The sequence below is a fragment of the Culex pipiens genome, chromosome 2, assembly GCF_016801865.2.
Source record: "Culex pipiens pallens isolate TS chromosome 2, TS_CPP_V2, whole genome shotgun sequence".
NCBI classification, from domain to species: domain Eukaryota; kingdom Metazoa; phylum Arthropoda; class Insecta; order Diptera; family Culicidae; genus Culex; species Culex pipiens.
Window position 1 is genome coordinate 77,835,506 of NC_068938.1, and position 18,480 is coordinate 77,853,985.

The 18,480-nt window shown below is 35.5% G+C and overlaps 1 protein-coding gene across 7 annotated transcripts in view; it reads left to right on the top strand.

The window, feature by feature from the left end:
- LOC120413569 (tyrosine-protein kinase Btk29A) overlaps positions 1-14,672 on the top strand; it is a 210,904-nt gene extending 196,232 nt beyond the window's left edge. For all 7 annotated transcript variants that reach the window (XM_039574448.2, XM_039574450.2, XM_039574449.2 and 4 more), the window contains 8 exons: positions 1,687-1,767; positions 1,832-2,091; positions 2,161-2,354; positions 2,416-2,587; positions 2,654-2,822; positions 2,888-3,125; positions 3,191-3,324; positions 9,420-14,672. In XM_039574448.2, the coding sequence (XP_039430382.1) occupies positions 1,687-1,767; positions 1,832-2,091; positions 2,161-2,354; positions 2,416-2,587; positions 2,654-2,822; positions 2,888-3,125; positions 3,191-3,324; positions 9,420-9,518 (1,347 nt within the window). In that variant the 3' untranslated portion in view covers positions 9,519-14,672. The remainder of the gene's footprint in view (positions 1-1,686; positions 1,768-1,831; positions 2,092-2,160; positions 2,355-2,415; positions 2,588-2,653; positions 2,823-2,887; positions 3,126-3,190; positions 3,325-9,419) is intronic.
- The last annotated feature ends 3,808 nt before the right edge of the window (positions 14,673-18,480 follow it).

The window sequence follows — 18,480 nt, forward strand, 5'->3', positions numbered from 1 at the left end:
TTTGAATTACATAAAGTGAAGAGTACTAATTTTATTTACCGAATTTAATCAACATTTTGTTTTGTTGCAAAATTGAGCCATTAGTACTTCTTATACAAAATATTCAAATTAAAAAAAAATAAAACTTTTTTAGAAAATGTTTTTGTTGAAAATTAGACAGAAAATAAAAGGTTATATAGCGGGGAAATATTGATTTCATATTTGATAGCATAAATAAATTATCTCTATTTTTGTATAATCAATACTTTATAAGTTATAATCCTTGACTGGAATCACCCTTACACGACCTAAGAAAATTACGAAGCTGTAAAATTTGATCCCGAAAAATTCAAGTCAATTTATGCTTAATCAGATAACTCCTTTCTTTAAAAACTGCTGAACAAAAAAAATCTGACTTTTTTATGAGCTTTTTGAATATTTCTTAGATCTAGCAAACCCCTTTTAAAACTATAAGTGAAAAACTTTTGACAGGAATTTGAGTGCCATGAACTTTCATATTTTGGCAACCCTTCTTTTAATTTTGTTATTTAAGAAAGATTTAACGGAAACATTTACAAAATGGATACATAAATTGTTTAATTGGACATCTTCAATACTTTGAATGACTTATACAACAAGTCAAATCGTTGAAATCTGGAAATTCTATCATCATAGAGAGATTTATAGAACTTTTCATGACTGATCAGATTTTGACGATTACAATAATAACGTCTTAAATTTGTAATATGTACATAATCAAAATCTAGATTCAATCAGCTTTCAAAGTCAAACCATTTTTTCTGGTAAATTTGCATAAATTTTATTCAAATGTTTTTTTTTTTTGTATTATTGTTGATGAAATTTATTAAAAAAAGATTCAGAATAGTGGCCTCAATTTAGAACGGTCAAATCGGAACCAATTTACTGTTCGGAAAATGATACCAAGAAGTGGCAAGTATTATCGTCGACAATATTATCGTCTGACGATAACGATAATGGTTAGCGTTATTGTCAGGACGATAACGACATATCGTTATCGTTTTTTCAAAAATTCTCATCTAAATTTGTCAGTCCCTTTAAAAAGATTGCTTTGATTTTTCGTTTTATAATTTGATAACTTCCGCTCTCGACGGTCCCTTCAATATCAACAACGATTGAGTCCACTGTAATTCAACCACCAAGTTAAATTTTCAATGCTTTCACTACGAATATTTTTTTTTTTTTTTGAAAATGTTTTAAGTTTCAAAGAATAAATGTGTACTCAAAATTGCTCAAAAAAAAAAATACCGTATTTTTTTCTCGAAAATACTAAAATTTTCATAATTTGCAATATTGGTATCAAACGTTGCGAAAATTGTTATGTTTTTTTTACTCACCGTATTTTTTCGAAAGTACCGAAATTTTTAAAATTTCCGGTATGGGTTAAGCAAAATTTTGCATGCTTTATTATAAAAAATGTATATTAAAAAAAGTGTCGGTCGATAGATATTTAGTCATATTACCTTTTGATTTTTTTCTACAAAATTAAAATATTTTGTGAAGATTTAATTATGTTTAACCCTGTTAATGTTATTTTTGAAATGACCGTCAATTTGATTAATTCTCCAATCAAATTGTTTATTACTAATTGCATTGGGGAGCTCGACCTAAACTCATTTCTTACACTTTGTTTCACAATAATTGTATTTTTCTATCTACTTTCAACAGGATGTCACACCACGCATCAAGATCGTGGTCGCCCTGTACCCCTTCAAGGCGATCGAGAGCGGTGACCTGTCGCTGGAAAAGGTATGAACATTTCAAACTACAGAAATTAGTTCAAGTTATATTAACTTTTTTTTCTGCTTTATAGAACGCCGAGTACGAGGTGATCGACGACTCGCAGGAGCACTGGTGGAAGGTCAAGGACCAGCACGGCACGATCGGGTACATCCCCAGCAACTACGTCAAGGAGAAGGAGCTGCTGGGGCTGCAAAAGTACGACTGGTACGTGGGCGACATGAGCCGCCAGCGGGCCGAATCGCTGCTCAAGCAGAACGACAAGGAGGGCTGCTTCGTCGTCCGGAAGTCCTCGACCAAGGGCCTGTACACGCTTTCGCTACATACCAAAGTGTGAGTAGCTTTTGGGGTGCTTCTCCAAGAGTTACGTTGAGATTAACCTCACTTTTTCTTGTTTTTTAGACCCCAATCCCACGTGAAGCACTACCACATCAAGCAGAACGCCCGGATGGAGTTTTACCTGTCGGAGAAGCACTGCTGCGAGACGATACCGGATCTGATCAACTACCACCGGCACAACTCGGGCGGACTCGCTTGTCGACTCAAGACGTCACCCTGTGACCGGCCAGTGCCACCGACTGCTGGGCTTTCGCATGGTGAGTTGCGCTTCTTTCAAGTTCAGATCGACAATTCTTAACTTCTTAACTTCTTCAACAGACAAATGGGAGATTCACCCCTCGGAGTTGATGATCCTGGAGGAGCTCGGCTCGGGTCAGTTTGGCGTGGTGAGGAGAGCCAAGTGGCGCGGTTCGATCGACACCGCCGTCAAGATGATGAAGGTCGGCACCATGTCCGAGGACGATTTCATCGAGGAGGCGAAAGTGATGACGTGAGTACTGAAACTATACCAACATAATATTTAAAATGTCTTTAATTTGGCTATTCCTCATCTTAGAAAACTTCAACACCCAAACCTGGTCCAGCTGTACGGCGTCTGCTCAAAGCACCGACCAATCTACATCATCACCGAGTACATGAAGCACGGCTCGTTGCTCAACTACCTGCGAAGGCACGAGACGTCCTTGATCGGTAACATGGGACTGCTGCTAGATATGTGCATACAGGTTAGTTGCACCTTCTAATCGATTGATCTTGAATTTTACCAAAAAATCTCACTCCCCCACTAAAGGTCTGCAAGGGCATGTCGTACCTGGAGCGCCACAACTACATCCACAGGGACCTGGCGGCCCGGAACTGTCTCGTCGGCTCGGAAAACACCGTCAAGGTGGCGGACTTTGGCCTCGCGCGGTACGTCCTCGACGATCAGTACACCAGCTCGGGCGGCACCAAGTTCCCGATCAAGTGGGCCCCGCCGGAGGTGCTCAACTACACCCGCTTCTCGTCCAAGAGTGATGTCTGGGCCTACGGTAGGAGTCATTTTTCAGGTGGATCAATGAATGTTATAACAATTCACGCTTTCTTTCTGTTTTAGGAGTCCTCATGTGGGAGGTGTTCACCTGTGGCAAGATGCCGTACGGTCGCCTAAAGAACACCGAAGTCGTCGAACGCGTCCAGCGGGGCATCATTCTAGAGAAACCAAAAGCGTGCGCAAAGGAGATCTACGATGTGAGTAATGTTTATTTTGAAGATAAAGGATTAGTATTTTTAATAATTAACTTATTTTCACCCAAATAAATTCAATACTCTGAGATCGAAATAGCTAAAATGTGGCTTCAAAATCGCTAGAATCAACCTTTCAAGATCATGTGGTTTATGGATGATCCCTATGACTCATAGGGATCATCCATAAACCAATAACAGTAATCATAACGTCATAGGCTATGACGTTATGATTACTGTTATTGGCACTAGAAGAAAATTCAAAAATAGTATGAAAGTTAACAAATGTTGCTGTTTTAAATAGAACGATAATTTATGAGCCCCAATTTTTACGGTGAAAGGTTAGACAATGAATCCTTTGTCAACCGTTTCCCACTTGTTTTCGTTTCTATTTATAAAATTAAAATTCACATAAAAATCTGTGCACTTTTTGTGTTGAGAGGTTGTGTAGGATTAGATTTTCGCAATTTATAAATTTGTATGTTTTGATTTGGATAAATCTTTATTCATGCATTCCCCTGTGTCAAAAGAAGTCATTATGCATCATAAGTTTTTACATATTTTGCCAGCTGGTAATACAAAATGGGTACATAAATATTAGGGTGGGTACGTTTTTCAAAAAGTTCTCGGATCAAGTTTTAGTATGGTTCCCCTTGTAGGCCATGCCCATATGGACTTTCATGCCAAATATCAGCTCATTTGGTTGTAAACTGGCTGCGCGCATCAGGGTTAATGTTTACATGGGAATTACTATGGGAAATTGGAACTTTTTGTTCAAACGCTCCTACAGGTCTGGGAAAATCACGCGCCAACTTCTGGTATGGTTAGACCTATGGGAAATGGTCTGGAGAACACTTTTCCCGAAGAGAGCATATGGATTCGTTGTCCCTAAACCTGGCGCATCGGCAAACAATCCAATGTCTCCGGAATCAACAGTTTTCCCCGAAAAAGCATCAAATTTTCCTTAGCATGCTATGAAAGCTTGATGCACACCGAAAATGATCATTTCGAGCAATCCTGATATTATTTAGTCGAATTCAGAATCTTTGCATAGCAAATTTGTATTTTATTTGCAAATATTTCAACCACGTGGTAGCTGCCTGACGTATGGCGTCGCGATGTTCATCAAGCTTTCATAGCATGCTAAGGAAAATTTGATGCTTTTCAAGGAAAACCGTTGATTCCGGAGACATCGGATTGTTTGCCGATGCGCCAGGCCTAGGGACAACGAATTCATATGCTCTCTTCGGGAAAAGTGTTCTCCATACCATTCCCCATAGGTCTGACCATACCAGAAGTTGGCGCGTGATTTTCCCAGACCTGTAGGAGCGTTTGAACAAAAAGTTCCGATTTCCCATAGTAATTCCCATGTAAACTTTAACCCTGATGCGCGCAGCCAGTTTACAACCAAATGAGCTGATATTTGGCATGAAAGTCCCTATGGGCATACCTAAGGCTACCAACTGTACGGATTTTTTCCTTACCGTACGGATTTTCGACCTTCTCCGCGGATTTTTAACAGACCGGAATTTTTGTACGGAATTTTTCGCATAATACGGATTTGTACGGAATTTTAACAACTTTTTAAAAATTTCATTGCTTTTTTGATTGGGCCAAAGCTTTCTCTAATTAGATATTTTTTTTTTAACTGTCAGTTTGATTTTAAAGGGATACCTTGCATAATTTTCCAGGTTTTCCTCAGTTCAAACGTGATTGTCAATGATTGTTCTTTTCAAAATCCTTACAAAACATATTTATTAAATTAAAGATCAAATTTTGGCTTGTGAAAACCTTGTGTTGTGCTTGTATTTATAGGATCTCTAGAAATGTTTTCGTGAAAACACTAACAGCGATATTATTCGTAAAAGCAAACTTGACATTTCGTAAACTTTTAAACGTTTAACAAAAATATTTTTAATTCCCAAATTCTAAACTTATCTAAACACAGTGAACTCTCTGGCTGTCGATCTTCTCGATGACAATATTGCTCCAGCTGTCAATAAAATTTTCAGTCCCTTAAAGAAGATTGCTTGGATTTTCCGTTCTATAATTTGATAACTCCCCCTCTCGACGGTCTCTTCAATATCGACAACGAGAGAGTCCACTGTAATTCCTTGACAGTTTTTGTTATACCATGGTGTCATATCGGTATAGTACACTGGTTGGTCACTTTTTCGTTTGACACTTTTTTAGTTTGTACCCCGTTGGTTGGTCAAAGTCAAACTAAAAAGTGACGAACTGTCACTTTTTACACGGCGCTCACGCACACTATCAAAACAAACGTTTGGTAGTGTGTGTGAACTCCGTCTAAAAGGGGTGTCAAACTAAAAAGTGACCCCGTTCGTTTGACAACAGTTGGTGTCAAACCATCGGGGTTTGAGTGTATACGGATTTTGGCTCAGCAAGAGTTGGTAGCCTTAGGCATACCCTACAAGGGGAACCATACTAAAACTTGATCCGAGAACTTTTTGAAAAACGTACCCACCCTAATAAATATATGAAAATTTGTATCTTGAGATGGGATTTTCTCAGAAAAAGGTGTACATTTTAATTAGGTCCATTCAAAAAAAAAAAATATTTACGTCTTGTTTACAAAAAGTTGGATTACCAAAAATCGCAAGAAAAAGCGTATTTTTTTAATTTTTGTTTTTTAAATGTTTTATGGGAATTTACTGAGCCATAGTGCGTTATGGTGCAAAAATCTGGCTCCAGTGATATGAATTTCTGAAAAAAATCGGAAATGCGGTCAAAATTTTTTTTAAGCTAAATTAAATTTGCAATCGAAAAGAACTGTACAGAATTTTTGATAAAGTGCACCGTTTGGAATTCTGGTCAATTGAGGGTTATAATTTTAGGAAATTATGATATTTTTTGATCCGCTTACGAGGCGGAAGCGTTACCACTAGGCTACGTGTCTCAGTCACATCTAGAAATGGGATCTTATATGTCAGAAAAAAAAACATTTAAATTTGCTGCTGATATTGTGTAAATTTGGAATAAAAATCATCAAACTGGCGATTCATAAATCCAGTTTACTAAGTCGGCGTCCCAATTCACACGGCTAACCCGCCGCTTTGAAAATTTTACGTTTCACCATCTATAACAGTGGTTCTCAACCTTTTTCTTTGCATTCCCCCCTTGGCTTATTTGCAAGACCTTTATTCCCCCCTCTATAATTTTGAACTATTTTTTGGTGAATTTGAATAAATAACATATTTTGTTGGATTCAATGTTTAACAAATGATTGATGTTTTTTAAAAATCTTGAGTAAATGAATCATACAAAAAATTTGAGTTTGTGATTTTATTTCGCAATCACAAATTCATGCTGAACAATTTTTGTTCTTTTCAATCAAATGAATTAATGATTCAATCAAAAATAATTGGAAAGTTTCATAAAAAAATTAAAGACGTAGAAGATAGATTGAAAAAAGAGCTGAATGCATAAAAAGTAATTAATTCTTATATAATTAGGAATAAAACAAATCTTTGTTAATGATAGGAAGAGCACAACAACAAAAAACTTATAAAAAATATATTTTTAAGCCTGACAGTTTGGACAGGTTGGTTGTTTGGATATTATTTTTTAATTTGTATTTTCAATTAAGAATCCGTTTGTCAAAAAAAATTAAACTTTCAGTACTATTATACGAGAAATTTAGTTTTATTGTTCTTGATTCAGCATAAACCACACTAAACTCAAAGGGGTTTTTTTTTTAAGAGCAGCTGAGAATGAAACGACAGCAAAAATACAAATTAATGAAAATGATCATGATCGACAAACTGCAAACATAATCCAATTTTTTTTTTAATAAATCTATTTCAAATATTTTCAGGAACTGATCCTAATTTTTGTGATTCATATGAAAACATTAAGGATTGCCAATAAAGTATCCAAAAGTGATTTTTTTTTTGCAGACACGTTAAAGACTTTGAATTTCTTTTGCATCCTCATTCCCCTCTCATTCTTGGGAGAGGGGCCAAGAATGCCCAAATTCCCACCGGTTGAGAAAAGCTGCTTTACAACCTAACCCCGCTCCTAAACGGGATTCAATCTGAAAAATCGCCAAAATTCAATGTTTCAACCAATTTTTAATCATTAAAAAGCATTGAAGAGAAGAACTCTTAAAATTTTAGAAAATTTGGATTGGAAGTTTTACTTGTTTTATGTGACTTTGCCAATGTTTTTTAAAATGTATTTTTTTCAGGGTTCAACTATGGCTGTGTTTTTTACTAACATTTCCTATATTTTAAGTAAAAGAAGTATGCAGTTATTTTTCTAGTGCCCCAGACTATGCTTCTACGCTTTTTTTTACAATTTAAATGATAATGGTGTCATTCTATAGCTGAAAATGTGAAAAACAAGCAAAAAATTGAAAAAGTGGCTGTAAAAACATGAAAAAATAGATAGGCAAAATGTAATGATAGGAGGTGGTAGAATAGGCCAAATACTACCAAAAACAAACATAAACTAAACAAGATAAATGCAAATTAAAATACAAAAAATAAAACAAGAGAAGTAAAGTTTTTCAGAGAATAAAAGATGCTCAAAATGACTTCTAAACACGGGAAAAATAAAAAATTTCGAAACAAAATTGGGCAGTACAGGGTTTACGCCGACGTACCTCTGCGTATCCCGTACGTTGTATTACACAAAAAGTGTAAATTTTCAAGGTGTAAAATTTTAAGGTTACCTCTTTTATGATGTTATATTACCTCAATTTATACTGAAAAAGGAGCAAAATACTGGAACAACGGTGAATGTACACATTTTTAAGAGGTAAAATTACGCGAGTTTGAGGATTTTTTGGAAATGATTTTTTTTCCTTTCGTACGCATGAAGTAGATTTACACATTTTTGTCTGACATTTAAGATGTACCCATTCCCAGACGTAATATTACCTCATTTTTTTACTTTGTAAGTGTCATCTTATAAGCCTGTAATTTTCAACTGACGATATCTCAAAAACTGTTGGTTTAATTTACAACTTTTGTAAAATTGTAAAAACTGAAATGACAAGCTATAGTCTCAAAAAGTTATTTTGAAATGCATTTTACACTAGTTCAATTGTTTTGTAATCATTAGTTTTCGAAAAATGTGAAATTTGACGAAAACAAAAAATGTTGCGAAAAAAATGTCTTTGCGATACTAAACATCGAAAATTTTCAAAAATTCAAAATATGTTTGAATCAACCCAAACATGCTTAAAAATAATTCTAAACATAGGGGAATGCATTTTAAATTGATTTCAGCTGATTCCACTTAAAATTCTATTGAAATTTTGAGGTTTTTTGAAAAAATATATTATTGCCCCTTGATTTTTCGAGCTAACTTTGAAGGGGGTGACAATAACTTTAAATAAAATTTGTACAAGCCTTTAAAAATGTCCAGAAATAAAGTTTAACAATAACATTCGAAATGTTTACCAATGGCAACTAATAATTTTTGCTTTGGCCTTTGAACACTCAAAAAAAAATGGGTAAATTTTATCAAAAGCTGCAGTTTTCAGTTTATCGATTCAGCAGTTCAAAAATGTTTGTTTACTGATTTCGATTCAAAAACCTATGCGCACGACAACTTTAACAAAAAAAAATCTCAAACACCCCAGTTATTTCACAGATTCTGTAAATACGTTTATGTTGGCATAAGAATCAATTTTAGGTTAAGGATTTGAGGTTTTGGTCTCTATTCTGCGAGCGAATATGTAGCGTGACGTTACAAAGCAAAAGATTTTTTTCTTTTCAATATTTAATTATAAAAAAACCTGATTCTGCTCTGTTAATCAACATGAACAAGACTTTTAATGTTTTTTTAAACTAAAAATTTAATGCTGAATCAAATGGATAAAATAAAAGGAAAGCTTTTTTTTGCACCCACTTTTCATTTCGTAACGTTACCGTGTCGTGACGTAATCGTACAAAAAAGGTACAACATTGAAATTAACATTTTCTGAGCTAAAGTTAAAATTTTGTGGAACTTCTAAAATTTACCACAATAGTGTTTCGAATATGTGGGATGACTGTAATCATAACCTTCTCGAAGGTCTGTCTTGTTTAGGAATTTCATCTAATCAATTATTTTTCTCCTCCCCTCTCCACCAGGTGATGAAAAAGTGCTGGTCGCACGGTCCCGAGGACAGGCCCGGCTTCCGGATACTCAAGGACCAGCTGGCGGCCGTCGCCCAGGGCCTCACCGACTAGATCTGATATTCCTCAGACCAGACTTTCTAGCAAACGCGCGTACCGTACATCTCAAACTCATCATCTGCACCCTCAACACACAGACGGACAGTCGGACTAGATAAAACCAGCGAATACCCACACATTTTATCTTACCGAGGACGAAACTCTGTTCGTTTTCGGCAAACTTACTAGTATTCTACTCAAAAGTCACAAACACACACACATGGTTATTCCTAAAGTTGCACAAGGGAGTGAAAGAAGGAGAAGAACAACACCATTGCGTGCAATACAATAAAACAGAAAAGAAAAGAAGTGAGGGCGGTCAAAACTCTAGAAATATCGTGCTTGTATAAAAAAGAGTAAAAAATAAACAAAGTGAAAACCTATCCATATCTTTAAACGAATAAAGGAAACAAGTAAAACTAGCAAAAGAGAAACCATCTTGGAAAAAGAACCCGTTGTCTGCCACAAAAGAAGCCAAACACACAAACACACAAAAAAAGAAATAAGAGACGAGACAAAACAGCAACACTCCAGTAAAAACATAGACTTGTAATATATTATACACAGCGTCGTAGTAAATTAACACAGTCATTTCGTGTGGTCCTCCCAGAGCAAAATGGGTGGAGGACCTCGCAACTTCCATTCCTAATACAGTAACTTCAAACTTCTCATTTCAAACGTGTTTCATTTTTCTCTGTCCCTCTCTCTTTCTCGAAAACAGTTGAACACTAATTTTCAAAATAGAGAAAAATAATAATCAAAACACTTGCGAAAGAATCGAGAAAAGTGGACTGAAAAGTGAAAGATGATCAAAATAACACAGAAACACACAGACAAACAGACACACACAGCGTGTTAAAAAACAATAATTTTTCGTCAACTACTTAGTGGTTAGTGGGAAGCAGGGGAAGAGCCTAGGAGGAGTGATAAAAGCCAGAAGACACGAGAGTGATTTGAACTTTCCATTTTTACTAGAACACACACAAACAGACACAGCTAGACAGATTTTTTTTCCGTTTTGTTCTAAAGGGGAAAACATAAACAATTGCAAGCAGTTAGTACTATATTCGTAGTGAAAGGGAAGAAGAAAACAAGAAAGCATAAGTGATATTTAATAATTTTAGTTTATTTTTAGAGAGCGTTTATTTAACTTAACCATGTTTTTTTGTGCGTCTACTCAAAGGAAGAAATATTTTTTTGTTTTTTTTTTTTCAAGTACCGTTTTCACACATCCCTTTTATACATAAAAACACACATACAACAATCAAAGTCATTAAGTTCGGTTAAGAAAAGTTAGGTTTTGTGGTTTGCGCCAGCGCGCGCATCTCAAAGTTTACATGTTTATGATTTTTTTTTCTCCCTCTCTCTCTTTAGTGTTTTATAGTGTAAGCAAACAACCAGGAAACAATAAGCCGATACGATAAACAATGTCACACCCCCAGCCAGATAGTTAGCTCGCAGTAATTATCGAATTGTCTAACCAGAATGCAGTGATTGGAAAGGTGTGCATTTTGGACGGAACAGTGTTGAAATCACAAACTAGGAAACACACTCACCAATCACACTGTTGGGTCATTTTATCTCATTTTGTTTAAAAATATGAAAATAATCCTCTACAATTTGAATTCCTAGTTTAAAAATTATCTCAAAGTTTTCACTTTTTCTGCTCAAATTTGTAATTTAAGGATTCTTTTAAATAACAGTTTGTTGCTCATTTTTAAATGAACTTGCAAACACTGCAATCGATGTCAGTTGGCTTTGAAATTGGTACTACAATTTGGTTGTTTTATCGTGTGGTCCTTATCAAAGCGATTTTAACAACACAGAAAAAAATGAACTTTGGAAGGTTTAAAATTTGGTTTATTGAATATTACCTCTTTTTTGAGTAATTTTAATTAATTTATTTTTAATGTGAACCTGATGATAATTTACCAGAAACTGATGTAATATTAAACTTTTTTTTTGTCGCAGAAACTGTCACCATTCCCTGTTGAATATTTATTGCCATCATTTTTTTCTGTGATGAATCTACGATCACAGTAGGCGAAACAGTTGGTTAGAAAACTATGCATGGAATGTAGTTTTTAGGTTGAGAAATATTTAAGATAGATCAAAATTATACAGAAACTAATTTTCTATTATTTTTTTGTGGAAAATTCGATTATCTCAGACAATATTATAGAAAGGCATTCCGAAGATCTTTCAAATAAAAACATTTTGAAGATTTGACAAAACTGTCACAAGTTATTTGAACTTGTGAAATCATGGAACTTTTCATGGCTGTATATCGAAAAAAAATAATATTGAAATCGCTTCTTTTGTTCTATACATTTACATTTACGATTTTGTGTCAAAAAACAGTGTAATATTAAATCAGTTTCCGGTGAATTTTCGTCACATTTTTTCGGTAACATTACAAAAAAGGGGTAATATTCCACCAACTAAATTATTAACCTTTTAAAATCCACCACTTTTTTAAAGATATTTTTAAACCTCAAACAAAGTAAGGGAAGCTTGTGAGTTATTTTCATAAATCCAAATCGAAACACCGCTTTTTGATCAATATTTCTAATTATTTCGTTGGTCAGATTCAGATCTTTAAAATGAACTTTGAAACTGTCTCTTTTTAGAATGTAGTCCAATTAACTCGAAAATGATTGTGCTTTATATATATATTTATTATTATTATATTATTACATTATTTTATATGATTTAAAAATGAAAAAAATGGTTTTGATCGTTTATTTATTTTTATTTTTTTGAAAAAAGGACCCAAATAGAAAAAAAAATAGTAAGGCGAGTTGGGACTACAGACAGTTGTAACTAGAAAAGCTATATTAAGAGCACGTAAAAGCTTAACATTTTTAAAATCGATTTTCTAGCGGTAAAAGCGGATTAAGTTGCCTTATTGCATTGCAATTTTTTTAACTGTCATGAAATATTTTTTTCGCAATTTCGTTTTGAAAATACTCACATTTGCTGTCATTCTAAAGTGACGAAATGACCTATCGTCAGAAAAATAGCAATGCTGAAAATTTCATTATAGCACCCATTTGCGTGCTGAAAAGTTTAACTTTACAGCACTTGTTTGAGTATTTGAGTTGACCAAATACACGGACAACATTTCATTAAAAAAACCTTTCAAACTTCTTTTTTCGGAATTACAAAAAACAAATTTATATGCAACTTGTTGCACAGTTCGATTTTTTAGCATTGTTTGTATTTATATTACTCAGCAAAGCCTCGTTAGAAAACTATTATTGAAATGAAACTTTTATTTTAAAGTTATAGTCAGATGAACAAGCCGGATTTTGTCATTAAGGCTCGACTTTTTTATAATCAACCTGTTTCAGTCAAATTTATATCAAGGTCCTCCAAAAGGAAAAAAATATATTGCAATCGAAAACTAAACTTTAAAGAGCTTGGAAAATATTTACTTTATGTTTTTTTTTTTATCTCCCCTTCATTTGATTAATAAGATAAATACATGTAAACATTATCAAAAAAATATCTCACTTTGCTTTAGATACACGCAAAAGAAACATGTTTGTTGATCCATGTTGTTGATTTATAAAACAAGATAGAGAACCAGAACAACAATTTGCTGCCGAATTTTTAATTTCGACCAACTGAAAATTTGGTCCAACAATTACAGGGAAATTAAAAAAAATCCTGATACATTTTGTAAAGTTATTCCTTTTCTCACGATATTTAATGCAAATGATTTTGATCAGAAAAGTTGCATCAGTTTTATTGTCAAATTTTAAGTTTTTTTTATTGTACAAAATGACATTTTTTCGTATGTTTGGCATTTCAATGTTCGGCCCTATTTCCATCAAATTCGCCGATTTTCGCTGCTTATTCCATTAACTGCTAAACTTTTGACTTGCTCAACTGAGCTATTTGTTGTACCGTAAACTGGGGTCAATCGGGACACATGGGGCGAATTGGGACAGCAGTTTTTACCATGTTGGAGCACAATATTTTGATTTTTCTGGTTGGTTTCGGTTAGAACAGACTCAGACCTACAAAATGTGTACATCCGTTTCTAAATTTAAAAGCTTTAAGTGCTCTAAAAACTGCTGTCCCTATTCAGACTGTAGTCCCGATTCACCCCAGATTACGGTAACTCCATTTCAGTTGAAAACGCCTTTCAGAAACTTTAATTGAACGTCAGAACGACACGTTCCATTTTCCTTGCCTTTTTCTAAAATTTAAAAGAATTATGAAATATTGTGATTTTTGCTGTTAGTAATTCGATGCCTGTTTTCCATATCAAGTTATCATAAGATAGCACAGGGGCATCGAAATCACATTTTCAACTTTAAAATGAACAGAGATCATTAAAATTCAAAAGAATGCTATTTAAGTTTAAAATATTATTCATTTAGAACTGAGCAAATATTTTTTCAAAATTATTATCGTGAACCTAACTGTTTTTCTCCTTATTTTTGTTCACTTTGAGATGAAATGATCCAATACCACACATCAAAATATTCGGAGCAAAAGCGTAGGCGCGACATGGAAGGAGAGAAAGCAAAAAATAAAAGAAATGCCATTTTTACAATATTCGAATATAGGAAACATTAATGTTAAACGGAGGGAAAGAAAAAAAGCAAAGCAAAACCTATAGCAAAGAATGTAAAACACAGACAAAACCAATATATTAAAAAATACTATAATTGCGTATGGAAAGCCGAAAACCAGACACTAAAACTAAACGGATTCAAAATCAAGCCAATATTCGTAGGATTTGAAAATATCGTGTTTTTTTTTTGTTCTGGACGGGGAGAAGGAAGAAGATAACGGAATCAAAACCAGAGCATATAAGCGTTATGCAGTTTAAATATGAGATAATATTGAAACGAGGGAAGCGCGATTATACCGAGTATATACCGTAAATGAAATGAAAGCAAAAACACTGTAAACACACACTCTCATGATGAATTGTCGAATACAATTTTCGAATTATATATACAATACACATTTTTACGTGAAAGGTGTTGATTGAAAATATAAAACAAAATAATGAAAAAAAAAGATAAAAAATAAAACAAGCACAGGGAAATGGCGCGAATTGCGTAATCGAAACAAGAAAAAAAAACACTGAAAATAACCGGCAATTCGCGTGCGACGAGGTGATGATCAAGCAGCGCATAAAAGCAGAAACCTATAGAAATAGATGTCTTTTATTCGAGATCAACCTTAAACCAATAATACAGTCGAAATACACACAGATTATGTCTTGTATGAAAAATAACAAAAAAGGCGTTTTATTTCCACTTCTATTTTGAAAGAAACTCCCCCAAAAAAAGCGCCAACAACTGATTAACCTTCTCGAGAACAAACCACAAAATAAGCAATCTGGCTTCCGAACACAAACAAACCGTTTCAGCGGGGAGGACATTTCGAGATTTCAACTCCAAAAAAGAGCAAAACCAGCCAATGCCATTAGGCGAATTAGCATTTTCACCCGAAAGTAGCCAATCCAAGCATCCAAAAACAGAATCATCAGCATCATCGGCAACGCCCACGCACGAAAATAAAGAAAGAAATCTTCGCAAACCTGTTTCGCGCGTTGTTGGACAAATCTGGTGAGAGTGCGATCCGGACTGACCGATATCGAAGCGATGGAGCGATGCGATGATGTAAATTTTGCTCCAGATGACGCTTGCGTGTACTTTGAACTCGCAAACGCAACGGAAACGGCGCAAGGACCATAAAAGACGCGGTCGAATCATGAGAGATTACTATGGATTGTATTTAGTTATTGACTGTAATTCAAAGTTTCTCGAAACTAATTTTTCGGCAAAGAATCATTTTGATGTTTATTTTCGACTTTATAAAATTTTTCTTCGGAAAAGTCACTGAATATCGACATATCTATCTGCATATCTATCAAATTTCTTATGGATATCAAATTTCTTAAAAAATAAAAAAAAATGAATTTTTTCAATACTTCATCACCGCCTTTTGGCCACCATCTTGGATTTAAAAAATCTAAATCACTTTAGAGCAGTTTAGGGGTCATACTTAAGCTCAACAATAAAAAATAAGACAACGAAACATTTTTTTTTTCATGATTCAATTATCCGAAGTGAAATTTTTCTGAGGCCGTCGGAAAATCGAGTCTGGACTGATCAATATTGGATCTACGATAAATAGTTTCTAAAACCAAATTTACCAGTTTTCAACACAGTAAAAAAATCATGGTAATTTCACAGCTGAAAATGAGTACATCTTTTATGTCAGAAAAATGAGTAAATTTACCTCTAAAAATGTGTAGATTTATCACTTTTCAGTTGTAATGCCACTTTCTCAGTCTAAATTGAGGTAATATACCATCATAATAAAGGTAATTTAAACATTCAAAATTTACACAATTTTTCGCTGTGTAGCTTTCTTTGAAATTACTCCAAATCAAAACTGGCAGAAACAAGACGATCGAATAAATATTTTTTTTCTGCACGATTTGCCTTGAAAATACAACAACATATTGTCCGGATCAAAATTTAAGCATTAAACAATGGTAAACTTAGAGTGTTTCAATATTTTAGCTATTTATTACACAGTAAAATAAAAAGGTTCCCAAAGTTATTTATTTAACCCTCTGCCATAAAATTTTCAAAGCTTTCACATTGTAGAGAACAGTTTGCAGAACAAGTATCCTAAAAAAGTGTCAATTTTGGTTCAATGTAAGCAGAAATATGTCCTTCTTGTTAAAAAAAAATTCTCAAAAATTTATTGATAAAATTCCTTTTCTCATGTTGAACACCGCCTACTTGTATTGATGTTAATATTTAGCTGAAACATAAAAATAGCATCAAATTTTGGTTAAAATCATGCAAATTGTTTAATTAGTATCAGTATCAGTAGTATCTGCGAAGTTGATATTTTTATAGGAAACTTGTTCTATTTACGTGAGATATTGGGTGGGGTTGTTTTGGGGTTTGGTGTTTTTGGGTTTATATGTTTTTAATGATGGGTTATTGGGATGCGTTTTAGGTGGTATGAGGTGTTGGTATTTTTTTGCGGTTTGTTATAAGTAGTTTTTTGTGTTTATTGTGTATGAGGATGTTGATTTGGTTTTTTGTGATGTTTGTAAAGTTTTTTTGGTATTTAATAGTGTGGGGTGGGATTAATGTATTATGTGAGGAGAAAGTTAAAGATAGGAATTTAGAGAGAGGGTTTTATGTAGTTATTGAATTGTTGAAGTTGGAGAAGGTATGTGGTGTAGGGAGGTTAGGATTGTGGGGGGGGGAATATCTTCGTGGGGGGTTTTGGGAGTTGTGGGTGAGGGAGTACTGGGGGTAAGGGGGTGGTTAGTGTTTATGTTTTTTTGTTATTTTTGGTTATGGTGGTGGAAAGAGAATGGGGTATTATTGGGGAGTGATAGGATTGAGGGGAAGAGGGGTTAGGAGTGATAGGGAAGATTGAGTTAGAGAGTGTGGAGAGGGTTTGGGAATATATGAGGGTAAGTAGAGAGGGTATGATGGAAGTAGGATAAGGGGGAGAAGGAGGGGGATAAGTAGAAGGAGAATGGGGTGGTGGAGATAGGGTGGGTAGAGAGGTATGAGAGGGGATGGAGGAAAGTGAGGTAGGTGATAAGGAGAATGGGTAGGGTGGTATTTGAAGAAGAGGGGTTAGAGGATTAGAAGTGGATGTCAGGGTGGGAAGGAGGAATGGGATGGAGGGAGGAAGGGAGGGGTAGAAGGGAGGAAGAGTAGGGTGGTTTAGGAGATAGGGGGGTATGAGGAGGAATGTAAAAGAGGGGGGTGAATTGATGGGGTATATAAAATGTAGGAGGGGAGAAGGGTAGGAGAAGGTATATGGGATAGGGAGAGGGGGGGGATAAAAAATATGGAGGGAGGATTCCTGGGAGGTGTATGCTGGTACTGGGGTTCAGTGTACCAGTTCTGCTAGCTGATTTCGTGAAATGGGTTTTTCATCCCCACACCCACACAAGTGCCGGTGTCGTTGTTCCGGTTGGCCACCCACCGGACGACGACTGATCCCACTTTCTTTACCTTGCTACTCAACTCCTTGAGACTGGTGTGCCCCTTGGAGAAGAGTACAACGAAAGGTGTCTCATCGATGGCGGGGAGCTGCTGCTTCCGCTTGATGGCGTGAACTTCCAAGGCGTCCAGCTGATGTTCCGACTTGAGCAGCTCCTTGATGTAATCCGGTTCCAGGTTCGGAAGACCTCTCATCACTACCCGGTGCGGTCTATCACCGCGCCTTCCGTAGGTGTAGAACTCCACCTTGTTCTTCTTCAGGTGGGCTTGCACCGTGTCGAAGTCGTCCCTCTTGAAGCACGTAATTTTGGTGCCGTACCGCGTCAGTTTGTGTTCCGGCTGGACATCACATGTCGACATCACCTTCGCAAGGCGGGCGAAGCTTGTATTTTTCACCACCAGCGGCGGCTGCTTCTTTTCCCCGGCCGACTTGCCGGATTCTGGTACCACGGGGGTGGATTTTCCTGCGGCTGGGTTCGCATTGTTGTTGTTGTTGTTCTCCTCCGCTAGCGGGCTGAACTTGTTGTTGCTGAGCAGTTTTTTCACCTCCTGGCCATCGGCGACGGTGATCTCCTCCATTGCCTTCCTGCGCCGAACCTTGATAACGGGACGAAATTCGCCCCCGTCCTCTCCTGTATTTACTGCATATACGATACATAGAGGTACATTGGCTTTGATCGTCCAGTTTTCACAGCGGCGAGTTGGCCGTGCGGGTTGAGGCGCGGACTTAGTAAGCTAGATATAACAATCGCCGGTTTGATATTTTTTTAGGATTACAGATATTTTTTCCTAGCGTCTGCCAGATGTAAATTTACACATTATTAGATGTAAAATTAAAGCTTTTTTCTGACATAAAAGATGTACTCCGTTTTAGATGAAATTTTACCATGATTTTTTTTACTGTGAAGGTTGCAGATGATTTCATAAATAATTTTGCAATAAAAAGCCGTTTTATGAAATAC